This window comes from Nematostella vectensis, chromosome 7 (assembly GCF_932526225.1).
Source record: "Nematostella vectensis chromosome 7, jaNemVect1.1, whole genome shotgun sequence".
Classification (NCBI taxonomy): Eukaryota; Metazoa; Cnidaria; class Anthozoa; order Actiniaria; family Edwardsiidae; genus Nematostella; species Nematostella vectensis.
This window is the reverse complement of record NC_064040.1, coordinates 16488354-16513558: the sequence shown is the minus strand read 5'-3', so window position 1 is coordinate 16513558 and position 25205 is coordinate 16488354. Positions and strand designations below refer to the sequence as shown.

The 25205-nt window shown below is 40.4% G+C and overlaps 2 protein-coding genes across 8 annotated transcripts; one reads left to right on the top strand and one right to left on the bottom strand.

Annotated features, from left to right (window-relative positions):
* Window positions 1-729: 729 nt before the first annotated feature.
* LOC5516056 (ribosomal RNA large subunit methyltransferase E) lies at window positions 730-5144 on the bottom strand. Of its 4 annotated transcripts, none has more exons than XM_032385845.2 (10): window positions 4989-5144; window positions 4205-4295; window positions 3973-4086; window positions 3837-3858; window positions 3407-3451; window positions 3277-3315; window positions 2764-2878; window positions 2580-2634; window positions 2138-2231; window positions 730-1838 (listed from the first exon to the last, which is right to left on the bottom strand). In XM_032385845.2, exons 1-10 carry the CDS (start codon window positions 5060-5062, stop codon window positions 1726-1728), a joined length of 762 nt encoding a protein of 253 aa, XP_032241736.2. In that variant the 5' UTR covers window positions 5063-5144; the 3' UTR covers window positions 730-1725. The 4 variants fall into 4 exon arrangements, with proteins under 4 accessions (XP_032241736.2, XP_001636165.3, XP_032241737.2 ...); XM_001636115.3 differs by having other exon boundaries at window positions 3979-4086; XM_032385846.2 differs by lacking the exon at window positions 3407-3451.
* A 104-nt stretch (window positions 5145-5248) lies between these two features.
* LOC5516057 (bromodomain adjacent to zinc finger domain protein 1A) lies at window positions 5249-23222 on the top strand. Of its 4 annotated transcripts, none has more exons than XM_048729984.1 (18): window positions 5249-5815; window positions 5939-6214; window positions 7997-8518; window positions 9140-9242; window positions 9677-10030; window positions 10247-10342; window positions 10463-10601; window positions 11752-12069; window positions 14081-14300; window positions 14731-14895; window positions 15080-15482; window positions 16012-17247; window positions 17447-17681; window positions 17881-17913; window positions 18054-18518; window positions 20792-21013; window positions 21317-21708; window positions 21995-23222. In XM_048729984.1, exons 1-18 carry the CDS (start codon window positions 5703-5705, stop codon window positions 22235-22237), a joined length of 5535 nt encoding a protein of 1844 aa, XP_048585941.1. In that variant the 5' UTR covers window positions 5249-5702; the 3' UTR covers window positions 22238-23222. The 4 variants fall into 4 exon arrangements, with proteins under 4 accessions (XP_048585941.1, XP_032241705.2, XP_048585942.1 ...); XM_032385814.2 differs by having other exon boundaries at window positions 20789-21013; XM_048729985.1 differs by lacking the exon at window positions 17881-17913.
* Window positions 23223-25205: the final 1983 nt, after the last annotated feature.

Below are 25205 nucleotides of genomic sequence, written 5' to 3'. Positions count from 1 at the left end.
TGGTTGAGAAGGGTGTTTAAAAGAAAAAGTCGACAACAACGCAGATTTAATTATTTTTTAAACGATATTTCGGCAGGCCGCCAATACCTGCTTTCTTCAGGTTATAAACGAGTTGTTTTAAAAAAATAAAACATAAATCTTCTTTCTTTTCGACTTTTTCTTTTAAAGTTTTAATAATTAATCAACTGGCGACGCAGACCACAAGGTCCGACGCACACTAGCAGATAGAGGCTGTCCGGTGTTCTTCCTACGTTTTTGAGAGGGGTGGCTGGGTGATTACCTGTAAGCTTGCAATTTCTTTGCAATAAAAAAAGTGAAAAAAAATCTGGAGCTTATGTGCATGTGAAGTCCTTTTGGGGGGGGGGGGGGGAGAGAGAGAGAGAGAGTGGGGGTGCACTATTCTACAAAAAAGGCTGCTTTTGGCCGCCAGTGAGGTAGCACACGGCCTCAATTTAACAAGCCCCCCTCTTTAAAGAAGCATTTACCCCTGTTCCCCCGGGGAACTCTCCTATAAAGGGGGTTCTCGACCTTTCTTTTAGGGTATAAAATTCTTACCAACTGCTATCTCTTAAGGGGTGTTTTAGGAATTTTCCGATTCTGCTATGTTTTAGGGGTTTTCTTGACTGGGGGTAGGATTTTTTCGATTCGGCTATCTTGTAGGGTGTCTCATGCTAAATGTTGGCCCAATCGCTCGAAACGTATTTTACAATAAACCACAAAGTCAACTGATCTTTTGATACTTCCAGCTTTATTGTCGATAACCTAACAATACAGGATCAGTCAGCCAAATATAAATTGATTTTGCTGTTGAGCATCCCCGTCTGTTTTTCTTGAAGTCCCCCCGGGATAAACATACAGCTCCTCAGAAATGTTAAGATGTTTCACTTCAAATAATCACTCTCGCTCCCCCAGGGAGCTCAAATGAGTATTCACTCATTTGAAAGGGGGGGGGGGGTGGAAATAATCTCTTTCATGCTGCCTTTATTTAATTCTTTTTAATCTTCAGCCCCTCCAGTGTTGTCCCGGGGAGGGGGAACTCCAATACAAACAAAAGGGGGTGATCATTGGCAAAATCGATTTTACCCTAAGGAAACTTTAGGCGTGGTCAACAGAACTTCTTACCCCAAAGAGATTGCAAATTGGGTGAGGTCGAAGGAATTTTAAACCCTTAAACAGATAAACGTTAAACATCCCCTTAGGAAGAGCAATTGGTCAAATCAGAGTCTCACTTTGTGCACTTCTCTGGCTATCCTCTGGACGAAAACCAGTGTCGCGACAGAAAGCTAGGCAACTACACAAGGGGAGAGATGGCAAGAATCTGATTGGCTTAGAATAATTTGACTGGCGGAACAGAAAATCCCAAAAGACAGAAACAAATTGATGTTTTGAAAATGTGGCGTCGCAATACAATGGATTTGACAGTAAAAGATGTGATCACCCCTGTCTACCTTTCTGGAGAGTCCCCCGGGGTTGTCCGCTATAGCAGCCACTCTCCCCCGTTCCATTCAGTGTTTTATACCTCTGTTAGAAGCCTGTATTATGCTGATCCATGGTCTTCCATGGAGGAAGGTTTGCTGGCACATAGAGATGACAGAGTCTTCATATTGTTCAAAAGACAGTTCTAAAAATATCTTTATATATAAATACAAAATAAACCAAGATATGATTTTCTACAAATTAATTTTTAGAACTATAAATTACTTTTTAGTTTAGATTCTATGATGGTCATTTGATAAACCCAGCAGCATAAATATATATTTCTGGAGAATCTTTTCTGCTGGCTTGTGGTTTACACTTCTTGACCAATTTGAAACTTCTTTTGAGCATCTGCATAAAATCTGAAAACATAAATAATAGCCTTCTTTATAATATTAGCCAATTTTACTGTTAAAAATAGTTTACTCCACAGTTATAAAAACTGTAAACCAAAAGGAAAAGGATAAGGTTTATAATTATATCTTATTTCAATATGAAAAGGGGGAAACATATATGTAATTATCAGGGCACTTGAGACAATGTAAAGGCAATCACTGCAATCTGATGTTGCAGTTCCTATTATGTAATCAACAGAGGTTTCCTACATACACCTTGAACTCACTGCTAAGTTTTAACCAGTTTAATAGTGACAGTGACTGACCTACTGTTCCACGCCCATCCCAGAGCTTGCACAGGAACACTCCGCCAGGCTTTAAGGTCTTCTGACCAAATTCAAATGCTGAATCACAAAGGTCCTAAACACAAAAACAGACAAAGTCAAAGGATGTGACTAGCTTCATACAAAGGAGAGGGGAGACCATTGCATTTTAAATCAGGACATGTACAGTATGTATTGTATAATATTATGTTCTTCTGACTTCTGGTCAATAAGGATCAATCTAGGCCTGGCAAAACAAAAGTATTTGCACCCATTGCCCTGTATCTGACAACATTTTGCTTCTTCTCCCTTGTTCTAATCTCTGCTTGTATTTGTGAGAGAGGACGCACGGCTGCACAATAATCCAATGCCCTTATAGCTGCTGGACTATGTGATGTTAGGTGTTAAGTTGAATACTGACAAAATATGTGCTAATTAGACTTACAAGAATAGCTTCATGATCAAGGGAATGGTTACCACTTGAATTTGGAGCCATGTCACTGAAAGAAATTACCAGAAACATTTTATAAGCAAGTGGGCACTTTGAGCTTAACATCCATGAGTTTTTGTTGGAAGCTGTTTAATGTGTGTTTAATGCTTAATGTTTAATGTACTGACTGTTTGTTTACCTTAGAATCACATTTACACCAAAAGAAGGAAGTAAGGATAATATTTTCGTTTGAGTAGCTTTGTGGGTAAAGTCACATCTACCCATAATAACAGCCCCTGGAATAGCCTTGATGTCTGAAACAGAAGACAGAAATAAGCTTATTAAGATGATCAAATGATATTTCCCTGAAACTGTAAAACCCTTTCTGCCAGTAAAGAAATATATAAATATATATATACTTGTGTGAAAATTCCTGTCAGCCAACAACCACACTACTATATATATATATGTATATATATATATATATATATATATATTTATTATTGACCAATTTATGCATCGGTCACAATTTCATAGGGAGTGCTGGATGCAGAAAAATATTTTTCAAATAGAAAACCTTTTGTATGTAGCTTGAGGGTGGTGCATGTGCCCCTTATTTATAAGTATATGATGTATATAAAGTGGGATCAATACAATCTAAATACCATGGTTGATTTAAAAACAGTTATGCCATTGATGAGAAAGACCTTACCAAGTAAATCAATAGCGACAACAAGCCCCTGCTCTCCTCCTGACACAAATTAATAAGTGTATTAATAAGGATGTTTCTTAATCTCTTGTCCAGGTGCAAATTAATTCAAAACACCGCTACAAATTTATACCTATGTTCGGGATTACCCTCTCAACTGCAACTTGTGTCCAGGAACCTTGAAATCATCAAATCAAATATGTCTCAAAAAAACTTGAAGTCAGTTCGAGTTATTTTGGTGTCATGAATGTAGACAATTTGTTTATCCTATAATGCTTTCTAGTCTTTCTAAATGCTTGTTGTTCATGCATGAACCTTGTGTGTATTACAAGAGAAAAAGCCATTTAGTAGCATCTAGAATGTTTGAGATTGTACCTAAAGTGATTTGCATATGCCCTGACAGTCCTATCAAATTTAACTTAATATTATGTAAATACAAACAAATGAATACTAGCAGGATTGAAACAGAGTGATATGGAATATTGTAGATGTTGAAGATCAAGGAATCAAGACCACACTTTAAAAAGGATGGCTTAAAATGGGGTCCCTATGTATAGACTAACCTGGGCTTGCCCCACAGTCGATCTGAAAAGAAACAAAGCAAATTTCAATTTCAGCAAGTTTCATTATCAAGTAAAATCACAAATAAATTGAATGACGTGTGCTATATAAAGTATATAAATTACAGTGGTTATATACACTAACTACAACATGTCCTGGCAGCAAAAAGTGATACTTGTCATCCAATTGGATTAGTTTGTAGGCACTACGGCATCGATAATTGTCCTCTGATGCTTTCTTGACATAAGGATCCTACAGTAGAAGAAATGCATGAGACTTTTGCATGAGCATTCCACATAAGACATAAAATAAGAACCTTTTGCAATGTATTTAATATATTTTTATGGGTCAATATAGCTCAAATTCTTACAGCGAGGTGTCTTCGCAGCCAGCGAGTTGAGCTGTCATTTCGACCAGTCACTTTCTGTGGTTGGCACAGCCTTGGGCTGCCGCTTATAAACCTACAACACAACAACCAGCATCATAAGAAATAGAGTGTAAAGAAATAGCACCTTTTTATAAGAATGTCTTAGCCTGGGATTTCACCAAATTTTAAGAACATGCTAAGAACTTGCAGAGGCTCAGATAGCAGATTTTTTTTCTCTTTTTTTTAGTCCTGATGCAGAATAAAATTGCGCTCAGTGGAAGCACGGGTGGCCTATTGTGTGCGTCGGCCTCTCACCGCCACTGTGTCCCAGGTTCGAATACTGGCTCAAACTGGGGATTTTTTCTGGTTTCCTGCCTTGATTCGAATTTGTGTCACAAGTTAGTTGAAGTAATTCTCTTGTGTTTCCAGTCTTCTCGGATAAGGACACTAAACCGGAGGTCCCGTTTCTTCAAGCTGCACGACATTAACCTGAACCGAAGGGACGTAAAAGAACCACTGGGGACGCAATAAACCCTCTGGCAGTGACCACCCCCCAGTGACAGTGCACCTCAGGTAAATATCCTCACACAACAACAATGTAAAAGCAAACATAAAATCTATCTAAACATTTTTATAATAAAATATCAAATTTGAAAATGGTAGTGTAGTCTTTAATGTTATTTTAAGAACAATCATAACCATGGAAAACTTCGCTGTCAAAGTTCTGTAAGATCAATGTTCTCTAGCTGATTGTCATTTTCTGTCATTAATTTCCAGCTATATTTACCTGAGTTTCTGCAATTGGACTATTGACAAGAGATTAGTCCCTTTAAAACAACGCCAAAACGCCGACCAAAGCATTAAGACTGTATAATATTTGTTACATTTTCGCGTCAAACTTCACCACACAGTTTTCACAACATTCGAAATCTCATGGGTAATACCGCTGGCGCATGTTTCAGACTTTATTGTCAATCAAACCCTTTTGACCAATCAGAACGCGTATTTGCGATGTTAGGCCCTCCCACCGGACCCGCAAAACTCAAAAATGTGGTATGGCCACTTTTGCTGACTTTATAAAGTTAGAACCGGAAAAAGTACCGTTTTAAAAGGACTTGTGCTCGATCTACCCGTGAATTCCTATTTTGTAACATATGCAGTGTGTATATATTGAGTTTAATGGAAATTGAGGGTTTTCCTGTGGAATTATCGCCGGCCAAAGCCCGCACATCGGATCTTTAGTGTGGTGCATGGCCCTCTATTGAATCGTACGGCTTTTGTGACCCTATAGAAGCACGGGTGTACAGAATAACCGAGAGATCTCTTCGTTCTGCAGCCAAATACTGGAACAATTTTCTCTTTCTTTAACAACGGCTGATTCCACAGTCTGGTGGTCTTTCCGAGAAAGACAGTAGTTGAACTTAGAGTAGCTTTGTCCCGTTTTACCGCCAGTTTCTCAGAGTTTCGAGTTGGTGTATGCCGGGTATTTCAATTGTCATCCATGCCTCTATTGAACAGAAAGCCGTTTACCCCGGAAAAACCTCCAAAGGATCTAAAACCTAACGAAGAAGTATTCGTGTGCACTCACACAAATGAAGTCTTCAGAGAGTACGAGTAAGTGTGGGAATAAGTCGAGCTTACACATCGATATCCGGGAAAAAGTCTCATTCATTTCATGAGACCGTATTTTCTATGTTTTCTTACATTAACACACTTCTTTCTCGTCTAATCTCCTAGGGCATTCTTCAAGAGAACTATTCTTTGTAATAGTTTAGTATGGAGCTGCCGATTTACTGGGAAGTCTGGCTTAACATACGAAGAAGCCGAGGAATCCGAGGAGGATATAATTGCTATTGGCGAAAGTTTGTCTGCTCCGCTCCGTCAAGCGGTCTTGACTTTGGTACATCACACACATCGTGGCAAGCTCGCTAATTTATGCGATGAAGTTTTCTTCTACTTAAAAGACCGATTCCAGGAGGGAGAAGAAGTCGAACTTCAGCACAATGATACAAAGTAAGCATTTAGCTGTCTAGTTTTGGTAGTGTTTTGACGTGAGAGGAGAAATAGAGTTTTCTTCGACCCGCTACCCCCTTTCGTAGAACCGGGTGGATGATAGGGTCCACTATACATGCTATGGCGAGGAGAACCAAAATCAAACCATCTTTGCTCCGCTTTTGCGTCATTAAAAATATCTTCTTTCCCTTGGAAATAATCTATTTTTGTTGCTTATGTACCAGGATAGGGTATAGGGTCATTTGGGAGTGGTCTAGGGGTAGATTTGCCCTCATTTTTGAATCTCAAAGTTTGAGGTGTGATGGATGTATTGGGTTCCCTGGGGATATTTAGGCAGCCATTTTGGATGAAGCATCAAAAGTAAGGTAGATTAGCATTTCCAGGTCTGTCTTGGTATGGCACGTGGTACCATCATGTCAATCATGTTTCCATGGAAACAACAACATTTTCATAGTTTTTCAATACTCTTATTATTACATACTACACAATTTGATGATGTTGTTTTATCACACTATAACATACACTATATAATGTTGTTTCATCACTCAAAATTTGCTTTTGTTTCATTTTTTGTGATTTCAATTCTTTAGGACTAGTCACCATTTTGAAAAGTGTAATGAAATTCAAGAGAAATAATGTCTGTCTTTTTTTTAGGATTTTGAGTTTTGATAGGCATCAGGTTTGTTTCATGATGAATTTATAACTTACGTTGTTATCGTTATTTTTTATGGATTATAAAAACAAATGTTTTAGTAATAGTCATTATTGCCAGTTAATTTGCCTGATGAAAACAGTAATTGAGTTAAGTTGCGCTTTCACAGTGATTTTTTTGCACTATTCCAATTTTTCACCATTTCATGCACTTCTATTTTTCATATGTTTTATGTTTTTTAACTGTAAACTAGCATTGTTATTTTCCTTTTACACCCCTTGAACTAAGCAAAAGCCACAAGAAATTAAAAAGTAGCAATAAAAAATAGTTTTAGCAGTTTTAATAAAAAATATTCATAATTCTTATTTATTGTATAAGTTTGATTTGAATATTTTATTACGTAACAAATTATTTTTTCATATTCTTCATTAAATATTTCCATTACTTCATATTATATAGCAATTTATCATTTATTCTTGTATTGTGTTTATATCATAAAGAAGGGCAGTTGAGCAACTATTTTTTCTGTTATATTAAACCAGCAGTATTTGTTAATTACTTATACAATTTTGTACACAAACTGTATATAACATATAGTTACCATAATTGCTTGAATAAGCGACATATTAATAATTTTTTTCATGTCCTAGGTGAGACACTTATGAATATAGGGGTGGTTTTTATTTCAAGATAAAAAATGCTTCTTTACAACATTCAATGATGAAACAAAAATTTTCAGAACCATTGCAAAATAAGCTTTTAATAATGAAATTTTTTTGCTGAGTAGTACTGTTTGTTTTTGTTACTTCTCTTCTAATGTACTGAAGTCTCCCTCTTCATCAAAGTCTGTTATAATTGCAAGACTTTCTGGGCAGGCGCTTATTCCTTTTTGCCCTCTTAGGCAAGGTACTTGTATGCATAGGTGCAAGGGAGGCACTTATATGAGCCATTACAATATTGTAGTCATACATGCATTGTCAGGTAGTTTGTCAAAAGAACTTCTCCAATTGTTTTTGGGATACAAATACTTTAAATGCAAAAGACCATCACATTATCTCATTGTTTTTTCTTATTTACTCATGGTTAAAATGTTGCTGTAAATACTGATTCCATTACCATTTCTCCCATAGGAGGACTGGAGTTATTCAAAGAGTCATAGAACCAGGTGAAATGGTAAATGGCACAGCAGACCCATTCGATTCCCCTAAGCAAAGCAAAACTGAAAATGAGTCATCTTCTGGGACACCATCAAAGTCGTGTAAGGAAAGTACTCCTTCCAAGAAACGTAAAGATAGTCAAGAAAGCAGAAAATCTCCAGGGAAGGGTCGCTCTAGCTCTGAGAGTGATAAAAAACATAAAGGAAGCACAGGTGATAAAACACCTAACAAAACTCCCAAATCACCCAGGGCCTTAAAAAGTAGCACAAATGATGATGTTATCATAATTGAGGATGATGACGATGATGGAAAAGGAAGCAAAAAAAGTAAAGGAGTAGGGACTGCTGGCTCACCCAAAAAGAAGGCTGCATATAATTGGCCGAGTGCACAAGACTATAAATATGCTGTGAAACTTAATCCTGAAACGGTTTCTAAAAAGAAGGATGTCAAGAAGGCAAAAGACGAAATTGTAATTGTCAGTGGAAGCTGTCTAAGGTAAGGTGTATGTGGTGGTGAGGTTTTTCATGATAGTACTATTAGGATAACAACATCAGGGCTGGCCTTGAAGGATTTCAGATAAAAGCAGTTTTTAGTTTGACAATCGTTATTTTCCATAAGGTAGATTATCCCAAATCCATGAGCTAGCTAAAAGTAAACAAAAATTGGTTTCAACTTGATGTGTGTGTGTATGATTCAAAGAGTATTTGATATTTACATTTAGGTTGATAGATACCGTAGACTTTGTGCTACAGAAAGGGGATTTTTTTTTTTGGGGGGGGGGGAGCTATGGGCTATGCAGAAAACTGTTTTCAAATGCTCGTATCATTGCTTGTGGACCAACTTTGATGTTCTCTGTGACATCACAACATGAATACAGTATCTGCCCGCTCTTCATCTCAGGATAAGTGAAAATAGCTATAGATGAATTTGATACCAATGTATGGGCTCTGGTTTGGCATTTTTGGGAAAATGGAATTGAGGTTTGTCATTAATTGTATTCGGTTTAAACATTTGCTGTATGTATCCTCAGTATTATGGGGGTACAGCATGCCTGTAATTTGTTTGTTCTTAACCATCTTTGTATGAATTATACAAAAAAATTTATTGTTATTTTAGTCGCAAGAGGGGATCTTTCACAAGAGACAAACTCAAGAATTTTCTGCGAATTTCCTGTATGCGCAGCACAATATCCTCAGATGATGGCTACTACATTGTTGAGGTCAGCCAAACTTGAGTCGCCCTACTGTCTTTGTACATGAAAAAAATATTTAAGAAAATGAGGAAATACAGAACTTCATATTGACATACTGTATGTCAGCATTTTGATGTGCTTATAGTACTAACTACTCCACCCCTCCCAATTTTGAGCCCTTCACTCCTGCTGTCTCTTTTTCAAGCCTATCCCCCTGTTTAATTTTATATATAAATAAAGGGTACAGTAATTCAAAGCTTATCATGATATAACATATATGATAAGTACAGTAGTATTTGTGTTGTGTTCACCTTTTTAACCAGTAACATGTAGTTTTGCAGTGGATTTGACCAATCATGTAGCTTTCTATTCAAAGGTAAACTTTAACCCAGGACATTGGCACATGCAATTTTTTTTAGTTTTTCCATGTCCTCTTCAAAATTCATTTGTTGTTGTTACAGGAAAAGTACCGAAACAAGTATGACCTTGGCGATCCGCCAGTATTTTCTGATTCCCCTTCAAAGAACAAGGAATCTAAATCCAAGAAAAGAAAGAAGTCAGCAACTGGAGGTGAGGGTAAGGAAGCCCCTGCAAAGAAAAAACAGAAACACAATGATGGAGACGCACCAAAGAAGTCCAAGAAAAAACTCACACATGAAGAGAAGCTAAAATTGGCAGAGGAAGAGAAAGAGAAAAAAAAGCAGCAGATCCAAGAAGACAAGGAAAAGAAGAAGTTGCAGAAAGAGAAAGATCGAGCTGTAGAACGAGAGAAGAGGGAAAAGGAGCGAGTCCAGAAGAAGCTTGAAAAAGACAAGGTTAGGGTTGTTATCACAGGAAATGTGGATTTTTTTATAAACGAATCATATAATATGGTAACTATAAGGTTAAAAGTGCCCTCCAATCCCAATTTTGTTGCAGTACTCCCAATTTTCCAACAACATTTATTTTTTCTCTACTTTGGTTTAATCAAGATGAAAAAAAGTGAAATAAGAATGAAAATGTAAGGGAAAGTTTGGTTGACCCTTCCGCAGGAAAGAGAGCGGCAGAGAGAGCAAAAGAGGAAAGAAGCCCTCTGGTACAGAGAGTGGAGTCGCCCTAGAGAGGATTTGCAGCTTGATGACTTAAAGGTACACATGTGTAATGATATTGTAGCTTTACCCCACCTAGGCATTTTGTCACAGATTTTTGAATTTCGTGCCTATTGTTTATGTGATGGAGTTCTGTTGACTGACCTGTTTGACTTTCAGGACCTACCCAACCCTATTCCTGTGAGGGTGAAGTTCCCTTCACATCTGTTTGGTGATGTTGTCATGGTTCTGGAGTTCCTGAATGTCTTTGGGTCTCAGTTTGACATAAAAGATGACTTCCCCTCAGGCCTTACATTTGGTAAGTTGCACACCCTTTCTGTCTGGATCTGTATCTGTCTGTCTGGCTGGACAATTGTCTGTCTGTTCATTCACCTCCTTTTACCATTAAAAGTACTGTATGTGTGCAATGTAATATATATGGTAACCACGGGAATTAGGATACTTTGTCAGCGATTTCCTAATAAAATAACCGAAAATGCATCCCCAACTTGTATTGAATATTGTATTCAGTGAATAAAATATCTCTAACCTTTGTGCAAAATATCTCCTGCCTCCCGATTCGGCGAAATCCCTTCTCGTTATATTTCTATTTCTCTTTTCTAAAAACCCACGCGATCATTGTTTTCAACTCTCGAAACATTTGAACAGTGCTGAGTAACCATAGCCTCTTGAGTGTTCGTGACTAGCCTGAATGCTCTCCGAACCTAACTTCGTATTTAGGTTCTATATAAAATAGGAAGGGAGTGAAACAACACTCGATTCCATTGTTCGAAAACCTGCCTAGTTACGGCCAATGTTGTGATGTTGGTATGAGACATGATTGATGAGTGGCAGCTCACTTTCTCTTTGAACTTGTCGCCCCGCCGACACACGCCCGGGCATGCGACAAGTGCAAGGATCGGGGTTTATTTTTAAAAATGTTTCTACAGACCGTTGCATTTCCTCATCCGAAAAGTTAAATGGCATCCGATGACCAGATAATAATTTGATTTGCTCTATCCCCCTTCTTCACTTCTCCATTAAAAATAAAACATTTTGCCTTCTGTCGATAACTCGCAGAATTTTCTGTTGTTTCGGGTAAAAATTCAAATTCATGTGGAAGTTATATGACATCTTTCGATATTTGAGCGGGAAAACATTTCTTTTTCCCGCCTAGACAAAATAAGCCCCGATCCCTGCACTTGTCGCATGCCCGGGCGTGTGTCTGCAGCTCGATAAGTTCAAAGAGAAAGTGAGCTGTCACTCATCAATCACCGTGTGGTAACTATATAAATTATCCTGTTTCTATACCTCCACAAGCTGCTTATTGTATTCCAACTGTAAGTCATTAGCTAAGTGTACTTGGAGTTTCAGAGCAAATGATTGTAGTCTTAAGCTTGGTCCTGTATCTACAGTGAAGGGTTGTATGCATCTTCAATGTTATTATATTGTTCTCCCTTGTTTTTCAGCTATGCTTGAGGAGGCGCTGACAGAACATGATGCAGAAGGTGTGTACTACGACTTGTTGCAGTTCTTGCTTGGTGCTATCCTGCGCACACACATGGATGAAGAGGAAGACGAAGGCCTTCAGACTGCAGCCGATGCAAAGTCAGCACTTCAGATAGAAGACGAAGATGAGCGCAAGGCAGTGGTATCTCAGTCTGCTGTGATGGCAGCCGCATGGCCTCTGCTGCACCAGGGAAAACCACTCCATGAGCTTATCATGGACCCTTACACATGCACCGAGCTCCTACGACTCCATCTGCTCTCATCTGGGGCAAGAATAGGTGAGTAGTTTTAGTGTATAGTTAGTTAAAGTATCTGGGTGTGATATTCTGGTTATTAAATTTAAAACTAGAAATAGGATTGGCTCACGGAAAGTATACTTTTCTACAAAGAGCCAATTCTGCCACATCACTAGTTTATTGGAATCATTTATGTAGTCACAAACCCATATGCCATACTGCCACGTCACTTGTTTATTGGAATCACCTATGTAGTCACAAACCCATATGCCATACTGCCACGTCACTTGTTTATTGGAATAACTTATGTAGTCACAAACCCATATGCCATACTGCCACGTCACTTGTTTATTGGAATCAATTATGTAGTCACAAACCCATATGCCATACTGCCACATCACTTGTTTATTGGAATCACTTATGTAGTCACAAACCCATATGCCATACTGCCACATCACTTGTTTATTGGAATCAATTATGTAGTCACAAACCCATATGCCATACTGCCACGTGACTTGTTTATTGGAATCACTTATGTAGTCACAAACCCATATGCCATACTGCCACGTCACTTGTTTATTGGAATCACTTATGCAGTCACAAACCCATATACCATACTGCCACATCACTTGTTTATTGGAATCACTTATGTAGTCACAAACCCATATGCCATACTGCCACATCACTTGTTTATTGGAATCACTTATGTGGTCACAAACCCATATGCCATACTGCCACATCACTTGTTTATTGGAATCACTTGTGTAGTCACAAACCCATATGCCATACTGCCACGTCACTTGTTTATTGGAATCACTTATGCAGTCACAAACCCATATGCCATACTGCCACATCACTTGTTTATTGGAATCACTTATGTAGTCACAAACCCATATGCCATACTGCCACGTCACTTGTTTATTGGAATCAATTATGTAGTCACAAACCCATATGCCATACTGCCACATCACTTGTTTATTGGAATCACTTTATGTAGTCACAAACCCATATGCGATACTGCCACGTCACTTGTTTATTGGAATCACCTATGTAGTCACAAACCCATATGCCATACTGCCACGTCACTTGTTTATTGGAATCACTTATATAGTCACAAACCCATATGCCATACTGCCACGTCACTTGTTTATTGGAATCAATTATGTAGTCACAAACCCATATGCCATACTGCCACGTCACTTGTTTATTGGAATCAATTATGTAGTCACAAACCCATATGCCATACTGCCACGTCACTTGTTTATTGGAATCACTTATGTGGTCACAAACCCATATGCCATACTGCCACATCACTTGTTTATTGGAATCACTTATGCAGTCACAAACCCATATGCCATACTGCCACGTCACTTGTTTATTGGAATCACCTATGTAGTCACAAACCCATATGCCATACTGCCACGTCACTTGTTTATTGGAATCACTTATGTAGTCACAAACCCATATGCCATACTGCCACGTCACTTGTTTATTGGAATCAATTATGTAGTCACAAACCCATATGCCATACTGCCACGTCACTTGTTTATTGGAATCAATTATGTAGTCACAAACCCATATGCCATACTGCCACGTCACTTGTTTATTGGAATCACTTATGTAGTCACAAACCCATATGCCATACTGCCACATCACTTGTTTATTGGAATCAATTATGTAGTCACAAACCCATATGCCATACTGCCACGTCACTTGTTTATTGGAATCACTTATGTAGTCACAAACCCATATGCCATACTGCCACATCACTTGTTTATTGGAATCACTTATGTATTCACAAACCCATATGCAACTAGGGTTGTACCACTAGGTATCAGCGAATACAGCGAACTTGCATGATCACTACTTGGGTCCCAAGAACATTTGACAATTTTGTGTAATTCTATAAATGGATTGTAAAAAAGGACTTGAAGCTACAGTACAGCTTACAAACATTGAATACGTAGTTAATTATCAAGGACTGGTATAAACATACAAAGCAAACCTTTTACAATGGATACAAAATTGAAGTCTTCTTTATTGCATCCCTTAGGCTGTGATGATTACCGCTGGCATGGGCGTGGTGGCTTTACCTACGCCGATGACGTAGGTGTAGAGTTCCGTCACAGTGAGCCAGAGATCATCCGATCCCTCAAGACAAGCACGGTGTATGACTTGGGCACTGAGGATAAATTGAAGATCCTCAAGGCATTGTGTGGCCAGCTTGTCACCTATGCCACCGCGAGGGATTATGTAGAAGAAGGATTTGACAGGTGAGACGTTTGGACACTTTTTTTCATACTTTTGTTAAAAATTTTACTCAATAGTGTTCAAGGGGCTCTTTCAGCTGCCTTTATACTGTATGAAGAGTCTGTAAAACAAAAATACTGCGAGGTTAACTGAGTGACTTATATGTCTGATTTATATTCATGTTTTTTTTTCTGTTTGCCAGTTTGTTAGTGTTTTATTTTGTTTTATCTTTGTTTGTTTACCGCCCATTCTCTGTCTAGATTTGATTGATCGTCCCATTGTTTGTTTGCTTTTTGGTGTATTTTTCTGTTGTCGTTTTTTGATATTTATCTGTTTCTCAGTTTTTAGTTCGTTTGTTTTCGCATTTGTCTGTTCGTTTGTAGCACTGACCTCTGCTTATACTTACCTGTTCTGCTACTAAGCCTTAACTAAATTCACCTTGAACTCTATCAGAGTGCGGAAGGCTCGCCGCGAATGGTTGTCGGACCAGTGGAAAGATCAGCGTCGTGAGAAAGAAGAGGCTGCCGCCAAGTGGAAGAGAAAAGTCGAGGAGCGAGCGAGGCACAAGGAGGAACAGGAGCGACTCAAGAAAGAGAAAGAAGCATCGAAGGAACCAACGTGAGTTGACCCAACAAACTTGCAAAGTTGCCATTGATTCGTTTTTAATCCAACTTTAGCGTAAACTGGCATAGTTTCCATTAATTCATTTTTATTTAACTTTAAAAAAAAAAACAGGTGAGAATTGCCTGTTTCGATTAGAACTCGGGTTGGCAAACTTAACATTTTATTCTTTTTTGCCTAGCGGACAAACGAAGAACCCAGATGAGAATTCCAAGAAAAGCGACTCCAAGAAAAAGAAATCAAACGAATCCGAGAGAGCAACGACGGGTAAGGAAGTTAAAGAGACCACCAAAGATGACGACAACAAAGAAAACGAGAGCTTGGCAGACGAATCGATGTTGACACAAGAGGAAGAGGAGGCCCGCGCACAGGAAAGGAAGCTGGAGAGAGAGCGACGTGATAAAGACTATCTAGAGGAGATAAGTAAAGGCACAGCCATGAGTAATGTGCAGCCGTTAGGGAGAGACCGCATGTATCGCCGCTACTGGGCCTTCAGGTGTCTCAAGGGGTTGTTTATAGAAGATGACGAGCCGGAGTTGCCCCAGTATCTGGAAACAATAGTGGAGGAAGAGGAGGATTTTGAGGTGTGTGGCATTTTGGGTTATTTTTCTGTTAAGGAATTTTTTAGGCCAATGACCTTACGAAGCACACGTTATTGCGAGTGCTTACAGCTAGCAAACAGTGTTCGCGAATTTCAAACTTAAAAAAATCAAACGTGAAGACGTGAGTTTCAAATGGGCTGAAATCAACATGGTTTTGTTGATGTGGCTCGTTCGCAATAAGTAATAAAATGGCGTTCTAACTTAGCTAATCTCCGATAACGGAGATTAGCTAAGTTTAGAGATTAGCTCAAATAACGGAAAATGCGATAAATTTTTCAAAATTGTAAAAGCACTGTCTATTGGAAGTTTCTTTGAGGATGTGATGTATAATTTAGAGCGAATGGCCTGTTCAATAGCGTGGTTTCTAATAGGGGCTTATGTCTGTTGTCGGTTGAGGTTTCCGTCGGCCTTCCGGAATTAAACTGGTGACAATGCGGCTTTAAGTAATGGATAATGCTACCTTCTGACTTAACATAATTACTGATTTGGCGTTTTTGTGCGTCTTTTAAAGGATGACGAAGAGAGCGAGAGTGATGAGTACGACGAAGACAATAAACAAGATGGTGAGCAGCAGCAGACAAAGAACACTTCTACTGACAACAAGGAGACGGCTGCGGAATCACGGAAACTCAACAGGGACATCAACAAACTCATGAAAGATGACATCCCTACCATCACACTGACAGAAACCGAGAGGGAAGAGATGCTCAAGAATGTCAAGAAAGTGTCTGAGCGGGAAGTGACCAAGTGGGCGTTTATTAGCAGCCCAGAGGACCTAGAGAGCCTCGTAAGCAACCTGAACCCCCGAGGGCACAGGGAGAGGGGCTTGAGGGAGGCCCTGCAGAGTGACCTCAAGAAGCTAGCGACCTCAGTGAATAAGTGCCCCTTTAGGGACGTGAATATCGTGCATAAGAAGGAGAATAAGCCCGTGCGGTCACGCCGAACACGTGGTCAACAAGGAGTTGATAAGAGCCGGTATACCTCCATGGAAGACTTCGCAGAGGCTAACCTCAGAGACCAGATTCTGGACCTGGAAGATCGGATCTGGCAGGGTGGGCTGGGTGTGATTGGAGTGGAGGATAGGATGGTGTGGAGGAAAGAGATAGAGAAAGGGATTTATGATGATTGGGAGATGGAGGAACTTGCAATGTTAACCGCTAGTAAAAAAGAAGCAGAGAAACGTGATGAGCTGGTGAAACAGGAATCGGAAGACAGCCAGAAATGTGACGCTGAGACTATTAACTCTGGGAAATTAAAAGATGAGAAATGTGAATTTAATTCGGAAATTGGCATTGAGAAAGATGATTCTTTAAATAAAATAAGCCCTGAAGAAAATACGGGACAGAAGCAGGACATGGAAATCGATACCGGGATGGAAGAAATAAGCGAAAATGGAAATGATTTAATATCTGTTACAAAAGTTGAAAAAGTTAATGGTTTCAAAGAGGATTGCAACGGCCCTGAGAAAATCGACACAAATCAATCGGACGACACAACACCGGTAGATACGAAGCCCTTGACAAATGGAGACATCGTGGACGATACAGATCCAGAGCTAGCTCGGATGGACCACAGCAAACCCACAAACTTCGCTGCCATCCCCTCTCACTTGAAGCTAGAGCTTACTAGCATCCAGGTTCCTGCTGTCCCGGTTGAGTCTCGCACAGGAACCCCGCTCAGCAGTGTCACCCCAACACCTTCTGCTGTCAATTCTGCCGTCATGGAACTGGCACTAGCTCTACTTAAGGTACACGACCCTCCCCTTAAACCATGCTCTATTATCTGGCATTCTAGCAGTCATTCTATGAAACGATCTGGGTGATCGGTTCATATCCTTGAACATTGTTATATTTTTCTCAGTACCTTTTAGTTTTAGATTTCTCGCATTAATACCTCAGTGCAAGTATGGCGAAAAAATTTATTATTATATTTTTTACTTATTCCAGGTCGAAAAAGGCGTTGATCCAAAGTACCTCTGCCCTCCCCTTGGAGAGGACGAGGAGACGAAGCGCCAGCGGCAGAAAGAGGCTGCAGCCAATGCCCTTCAAGAGTATGAAGCCATGATGAAGGCAGCAGCGGACGAGAAGAGCAAAGAAAAGAAAAAGCGCAAGAAAGAAGATGAGGCGACTAGGAGTGATGATGGTACACATGAAAAGACCGAGGATTCAATGCAGGAAGACGGTGAGTTAGTATAGCAAGCATATGCCCTTCTTGGAAAGACAAATTGATATGTCATGTGAAGCAGCTCGCAGAGGGGTGTCGGTATTTTATCCACTTTTTCTAAGAGTACATGCCGAAAATGCCCAAATTTAGTGGATAGTATTGACCAATGACTTATTCATTCTTTGACTATTTACATGTATTGTTGTTGTAATTCCAGAAGAGAAACTGTTATTTGCAATCAATGCTATGGGTAGGTATAGCTGAGAAGGAAATCGTCAGTTAAAGAGTCATTGCCAAAGTAACTTAATCAAGGATTGTCCTGATCACAGCCTTTAAAATCGCAGTCCCTCGAGTGTTATCATTGTTAATTAATCCTCTCATTGTGTTTAGCAAAAGATCTTGATAGCAGCAATACCGCAAGTGACACTACTAAGGAAAAGGGGAAGAACAAGGAAAAGGACAAGACAGTCCTGGAGCGCTGGGAAGAATCCCTGACGGCCTGTACGAGTCTGTCCCAGGTATTTGTGCACCTCAACACCTTGGATGGCTCCATCGCCTGGAGCAAGTCCGTGCTGAATGCACGCTGCAAGTTGTGTCGCCGCAAGGGTGACGCAGAGAAGATGTTGCTTTGTGACGCATGTGACCGCGGCCACCACATGTACTGCCTCAAGCCACCAATCAAGCACATCCCAGAGGGGAACTGGTTCTGCCCTGACTGTCGACCCAAGGAGCCAAGGCGGGGTGAGCGGCGTCGAAAGGTTCCTGCCCAGGAGGCGTCTGATAGTAGTGAGGTGGAGAGCGAGTCTGAAGAGGAGAGCAACAGTGATACGGAGGAGTATGAACACAGCGAAAGTGGTAAGTACGATAGGTGGTGATCATGACGACGCTAATTAGTAATGTAGCAACAGTAATAGGAGTATAATCACAGCGACAGTGGTAAGTACGATAGATGATGATCATGACGACGCTAATTAGTAGTGTAGCAACAGTAATAGGAGTATAATCGCAGCGACAGTGGTAAGTACGATAGGTGATGATCATGACGACGCTAATTAGTAATGTAGCAACAAAAATAGGAGTTTAATCGCAGCGACAGTGGTAAGTACGATAGGTGATGATCACGACGACGCTAATTAGTAATGTAGCAACAGTAATAGGAGTATAATCACAGCGACAGTGGTAAGTACGATAGATGATGATCATGACGACGCTAATTAGTAATGTAGCAACAAAAATAGGAGTTTAATCGCAGCGACAGTGGTAAGTACGATAGGTGATGATCATGACGACGCTAATTAGTAGTGTAGCAACAGTAATAGGAGTATAATCACAGCGACAGTGGTAAGTACGATAGATGATGATCATGACGACGCTAATTAGTAGTGTAGCAACAGTAATAGGAGTATAATCACAGCGACAGTGGTAAGTACGATAGATGATGATCATGACGACGCTAATTAGTAATGTAGCAACAAAAATAGGAGTTTAATCGCAGCGACAGTGGTAAGTACGATAGGTGATGATCACGACGACGCTAATTAGTAATGTAGCAACAAAAATAGGAGTTTAATCGCAGCGACAGTGGTAAGTACGATAGGTGATGATCACGACGACGCTAATTAGTAATGTAGCAACAGTAATACGGAGGAGTATAATCGCAGCGACAGTGGTAAGTACGATAGGTGATGATCATGACGACGCTAATTAGTAGTGTAGCAACAGTAATAGGAGTATAATCACAGCGACAGTGGTAAGTACGATAGGTGATGATCATGACGACGCTAATTAGTAATGTAGCAACAAAAATAGGAGTTTAATTGCAGCGACAGTGGTAAGTACGGTAGGTGATGATCATGACGACGCTAATTAGTAATGTAGCAACAAAAATAGGAGTTTAATCGCAGCGACAGTGGTAAGTACGATAGGTGATGATCATGACGACGCTAATTAGTAGTGTAGCAACAGTAATAGGAGTATAATCACAGCGACAGTGGTAAGTACGATAGATGATGATCATGACGACGCTAATTAGTAATGTAGCAACAAAAATAGGAGTTTAATCGCAGCGACAGTGGTAAGTACGATAGGTGATGATCACGACGACGCTAATTAGTAATGTAGCAACAAAAATAGGAGTTTAATCGCAGCGACAGTGGTAAGTACGATAGGTGATGATCACGACGACGCTAATTAGTAATGTAGCAACAGTAATACGGAGGAGTATAATCGCAGCGACAGTGGTAAGTACGATAGGTGATGATCATGACGACGCTAATAAGTAATGTAGCAACAGTAACAGGAGTATAACTTGGGTTGGGGCTTGACTTTATGCTTGCCATTAAATGTCCAAACAGTCAATAAAAGTCACGTTTTACCTATTTTATGAGCTTGCATGCAGTTTTTTGAGGGTTGATAATGAAGGTATTGGTGCTGATAGGACGATTATGGTGATGTTACAGTAGAGCGTATTGTGGTAGTGATAGTGATTGTGATTATGATGGTGGTGATGATGAAAAAGATTTTGGATAAGACACAGAGATAGTGTTTTCTTTGCATTGTTGCAAGAAGCTAAAGCGAGTAATCAAGTATTAATGAAAAGTCAATGGATTATTTTTAAAGCAGCAGATCAACCGGCTTCGCTACTACGCGACAAGCCCGCATGTAAGCATGGTTAAAAACCACTGAAGCGCTTAGCTGCAGATATAAATTAGCCACCGCATAACTTCAGACTTATACCGCATTCACACCAGCACTCAAATCAGTTTAAAGGTGGTTTAATAAAACTGGTTTAAATCTCAAACCCCCAAGAGTGTACAGAACCAAGAACAAAACTGAATTAGACTGTGCTGTACATGTCACTAAGTGATCATTTAGCTAGTAAGAATTCAACACAATGAGAAACTTGGCAAGTTATCAGGCAAAGAAAAACCTTGTTTAACTTAAAATGGTTTTGGTTGTGAATGCAGCATTGGATGCGGTATAATATATGCAGCTAGGCGCTTCAATGGTTTTTACCCATCCTTACATGCGGGCTTGTCGCATAGTCGCAGAGCCGGTTGACAACAACGTTTTGTCAATCGCCTGTAGACACCCCAAACTCCATTTAACCCAATACTTTTGTATAGGAGAAGAAGAGAGTGCTGGTGAGTCTGACCACGGTGACACGTGCGCCGTGTGTAGCGAAGGCGGCGAGCTCTTGTGCTGTGACATCTGCCCTCTCGCGTACCACGTGCACTGCGCGTACCCCCCGCTGCGCCGCGTGCCTCGCGGGAACTGGGCGTGTCAGGTGTGCACAGGGGCAGATGAAGACAGATCGAGCAAGGCGCGAGTCAAGAAGTCTACTATTAAAGGTAAAGTATCTTAACCTGGACGCTCTTTTAAAAAACACCGATCACACAATCCTTAGTGTTTACAACTAAAGATGTAAACTAAAAGTGTAAATCTTGAGAGATTAGGAAATGTAATAAGAATATCACGATTTTTGCGTTTTTTATTGTTGGTATTTTGCTAGCCTGAAAAAAAAAACACTAATTTCAAAATACGAGTTGCAAAATCGTACGAGTAAATGCGGTATGCGTGAATTACAGTTTCCCGCTTTCAAATCACGATCAAAAACCGCCAACTTAGTCATTTCTCTCTTCCTTAATTTCCAGAAGCGTTGAAAAAAGCAAAAGGGAAACAAAAACCGGTAAGTGCGACCAAGAAGACCAAACCTAAACAAGACAGCAGCAAAAAGAAGCGTAAACGCTCCCCTTCCCCACCTACCTCGGCGTCCCGTGAGGGGACCCGTCAAGCAAAGCGGCCGCGTTTGACGGACAGCGCCAAGTCGTCTCGCTCAGCGTCGCCCGCAACCAAGCCTGTAAAGCGCGTAGCCAAGGGGATAGGGTCAGCCGACTCCTCACGCTCCCCCTCCCCTGTGCGTAAAGCCACGGCCAGACGTGACCCTAGACTCGCAGGGAGGCTGCTCAAATGCGAGAAACTGCTGACCGAGTTAATGGAGCACGAGGACGCAGATCCCTTCGTCGGGTCCACCGGACGTGGAAAGGTAAAGGGGGATATTGTACATGCTCTTGATGGTGTTGTCCCTATTGCTGTTGTTATTTAGTTGTTCTTGCTCCAGCCCTATAGTCCCGTACTACAAGCCTGTTCCTCGACATCATTTCAATCCTACAAAACAGCGCATAACTCTTAAGCTATCTCTTAATTTTCATAGTGGGAGGGGGCATCCTTTTTCTTCATGCGTTGAATCGTTTGTTGATATTTAGCTGCAATCCCATCTAACAAATCTGACTAACCTTGCTTTACGGTCTAATGATTAACTTCTTTTGCAGCAATCCGACCGATTGAATTTGGCCACCATTCAAAAAAAGTTAACCAGCAGTCAATACGGTTCTATCGACGAATTCCTGGAAGATGTTCGGAAGGTTTTCATTGACTGCGCTGAGCGCTCGAGACCGCGTTCTAAGGAGACCAAGGCTGGCGCGCGGCTCTCGGCGTTTTTTGAGACCAAATTTTCGGACATGGGACTGGACACAAGTGATGTCCGGACTGTGCGGAGTAGCAGAAGGACATAGTTGTGCCAAAATAATAACAATGCCATGATGTGTGACGACAAGAGATTTAACAGTGATGTTTTGCCTTGGAAATGTTTCTTGGCGCCGTGACATTGATATGTAACGCAACTTAAGGGATGTCACAGTGATTATACTGCGATAATGAATCGTGGCACCGTGACAATTTTTAGTAGAGCCAATGCATTCTTACGTATTACCGTGACATTGATCGCTGAGAGAGTGATGCGTGACACCGTGACAATGATGTGTAACGCGAACCGATTGATACGTAACACCATGGCAGTGTACCTAACAGCATAAATTGAAATTCTTAAACCGTAACCGTTATTATGTTGTGACAGTGGTGTGCGGCTCTGTGACAGTAATATGTAACGCAATAGCAATAACAATACACAACGCTTAGAATTGCTAATACAGTGGAACCCTGTTCATTAACGGGGTATCTTTTTTGATGAGTTAAAACTTCTTGAAAATTTAAGCGGGACTTTGAAGACCGTCGCTATGCTGTTTATTTCTTCAGATACATGAGTTTATATACCTTAGAGCTTCAGAGCGGGTCTAAGAGAGATGTTGTGGGTTACAACTTCCTATAAGAGAAAATACCATGCCGTAAAAAATGTTTATTTCGTATTTTCACACAAATAATGTCCCTTGTATACATACGTTTTTAGCATTATGATATAGCCTACACGCAGGCAATAGACTGTTTTTTGTAGCGAAGAAACCCCAGAATTTATCAGCGTTAATAGCCATTATTTCAAGACGCCGAGATAAACAGTCCATCGATCGCTTGCAAGTAGGCTACTATAGCTATGATAGGGGAGGGAAGAGGACTTTCTATGGGCCACGCAGATCAAAGTGTAGACCGGAGAATAGTATCCTACTTTAAAGCAGACCATGCAGAATCATACACTCGATGTCACTGTACAAATTAATTGTTTGTAACATTTTATATAAATACTTATTATAAATGCTTATAAAGGTCTTATGTGTGTATTTGAATTCAACTATGAAAGTTTCATACCCATTTGATTATAGCATTAAAGATCTACCTGGTCAGTCAAATGGCCCCCTCCCCAAAAGACCAGAGATCAAAGTTTCGAGCCAGCCAGAGGCGGATCTAGCTTTTCTCTAAAGGGGGGTTTGGCGCAGTGACAAAAGGGAGAGGAGGTAATTGTGTTTGTTACATTTGGCTTCCTGGCAGCCCTAGTGGGGGGGGGAAGGGGTTTAAACCCTTACTAAACCCTCCCCCCCTAGATCCGCCACTGCCAGCAGTGCTGTGCGGTGCAATTTAACTCGCAGCTTAATGCAGGACGTTGAATTTTATTCTTACAAATACAGCTTTTTACCCCATTTGGGGTGTGAAACGTCTGTTGCGGCATGATATGATGAATGGGGGGGTGGGGGTGAATAGGTTCGCGGATTCGGCCCCGAAATGCTCACGGTTACGGATTTTGATTATTATTTCAGCGGATTGGCGGATTTTGGAAGAACGGCAGATCACGGATCTTTTTACAATTCGGGCGCGGATTTCGGATTTTAAATAAATTTCAATCGATGCTATAGTTTATCTGTCAAACCATGCGGATCTAAAAAAAAATGATGCGGATCCACGGATTTGCCCCAAAAATGTAGCGGATCGGCGGATTTACATACCCCTATTCACCTCCCCCCCCCCCCCCACCCATGAATGTTGTGCTTACTTATGTTAACTGGTTTTTTTTTAGCTAAATTCCCAAAGAAGACTGAAAAAAGACTTCCTCCTCACCTTATTTTGAGTTTCTAATACATCTCAAAGTGGAACAGTGCTGTACACAGTCAGCGGTATCTATTTTTCATCACACAAGCTGCTCTTTTTTCAACAAAATACAGCTATTGCTATTTGCATATTGGGGGAGTGCCCTAGGATATTTAGGGGCAAAATTTAGTGCTGTGCTTACGGATTTTGCAAGCAAAGGTGGATTCATGTTTTTTTCCCCTAGTTTGTCTTTCACCGGACGTGGAAATGCATTTCTAAAACCAAATTGATTCCAAAATTGTTTGACCTGGAATTAATTTGTTTGGCTTTAGGGAAAAAAGACTTCAAGCAGTGCACATTGGGTTTGGGGCCATAGAAATGGCCAGGAGGATCAGAATAAAGGTGTCTATTTGTGTTTTGAGTTGTATTTTTCTTGTTTGGTATTTCAGCGTTTTGCTCAAATTGGCTCAAATATATCTTGTTCGATCCGGGATGTCTGAGAACCCGAAGTATTGTTACATATCAGCTCAAAAGTAGTCGCTCACTCCTTGGTTTGATGCCTAATTTCAAAACCATTTATACCTTAGACTATTGCCTGAATATCTTGATCTTGTTGTTTATTTACCCCTCTGATCTAGATTTTCGTCGGGTTTTTGTGACTCATCGGGTTTGAAATTTCCACCGGGTGAGCTAATTTTTCTTTACCGCAGGGGAGGGGAGGCTAAAACCTCGTCGGGTAGGCCGAAAACCATGTCGCGTCGGGTCTGTTACAGAGGAGTGTTTTATTTTGTATTTTTTTTTGGCTTGCAGGTTCTTCTTACGGCCGGTACAGGCCGGTTGAGGGGTCAATGGGTTAAACAAGATAATTTTCTAATGAATCGCCAGCAACGATAAATGCTGTAATTACTGAAACCGAACTGAATCCAGAATGAGCAAAGAAAGAAACAGCAACGACAACATCAAAGGAACGCGTCCAATGAAGCAAGAGATTAGCTGCAAGCTGGTCTGAAAGTGTAGGGGAAGGACCTGGCTGAAAACATTTATTCAGGGAAGGCACTCAATTTCTCAAAGATGCGACTAAATACCAGACTGGGTATAGATGACGCAGAAGCAAAAAGGCCTGTCATTCTTCTCCTTGCGAGAAACGCGCTGCACGAGAAAAAAGAGCGAGAAAAACAGCGAATCAGATATGAGTTAGGATGTTGAGGACGAAGAATGAGCGCTTATAGG

Excerpts from the sequence above, each read along its gene's own strand:
- LOC5516056 (XM_032385845.2), bottom strand. The coding sequence starts at position 5,062 with ATGCTTTGGTCGGCGTTTTGGCGTTGTTTTAAAGGGACTAATCTCTTG. Across the intron at positions 3,859-3,972 it reads CAGGACATGTTGTAGTTAGT|ATCGACTGTGGGGCAAGCCC; the intron begins GTATATAACCAC and ends GTTTCTTTTCAG. Across the intron at positions 2,232-2,579 it reads TTGATCATGAAGCTATTCTT|GACCTTTGTGATTCAGCATT; the intron begins GTAAGTCTAATT and ends TTTTGTGTTTAG.
- LOC5516057 (XM_032385814.2), top strand. The coding sequence starts at position 5,703 with ATGCCTCTATTGAACAGAAAGCCGTTTACCCCGGAAAAACCTCCAAAG. Across the intron at positions 12,070-14,080 it reads CTCATCTGGGGCAAGAATAG|GCTGTGATGATTACCGCTGG; the intron begins GTGAGTAGTTTT and ends TGCATCCCTTAG. Across the intron at positions 14,301-14,730 it reads GTAGAAGAAGGATTTGACAG|AGTGCGGAAGGCTCGCCGCG; the intron begins GTGAGACGTTTG and ends GAACTCTATCAG.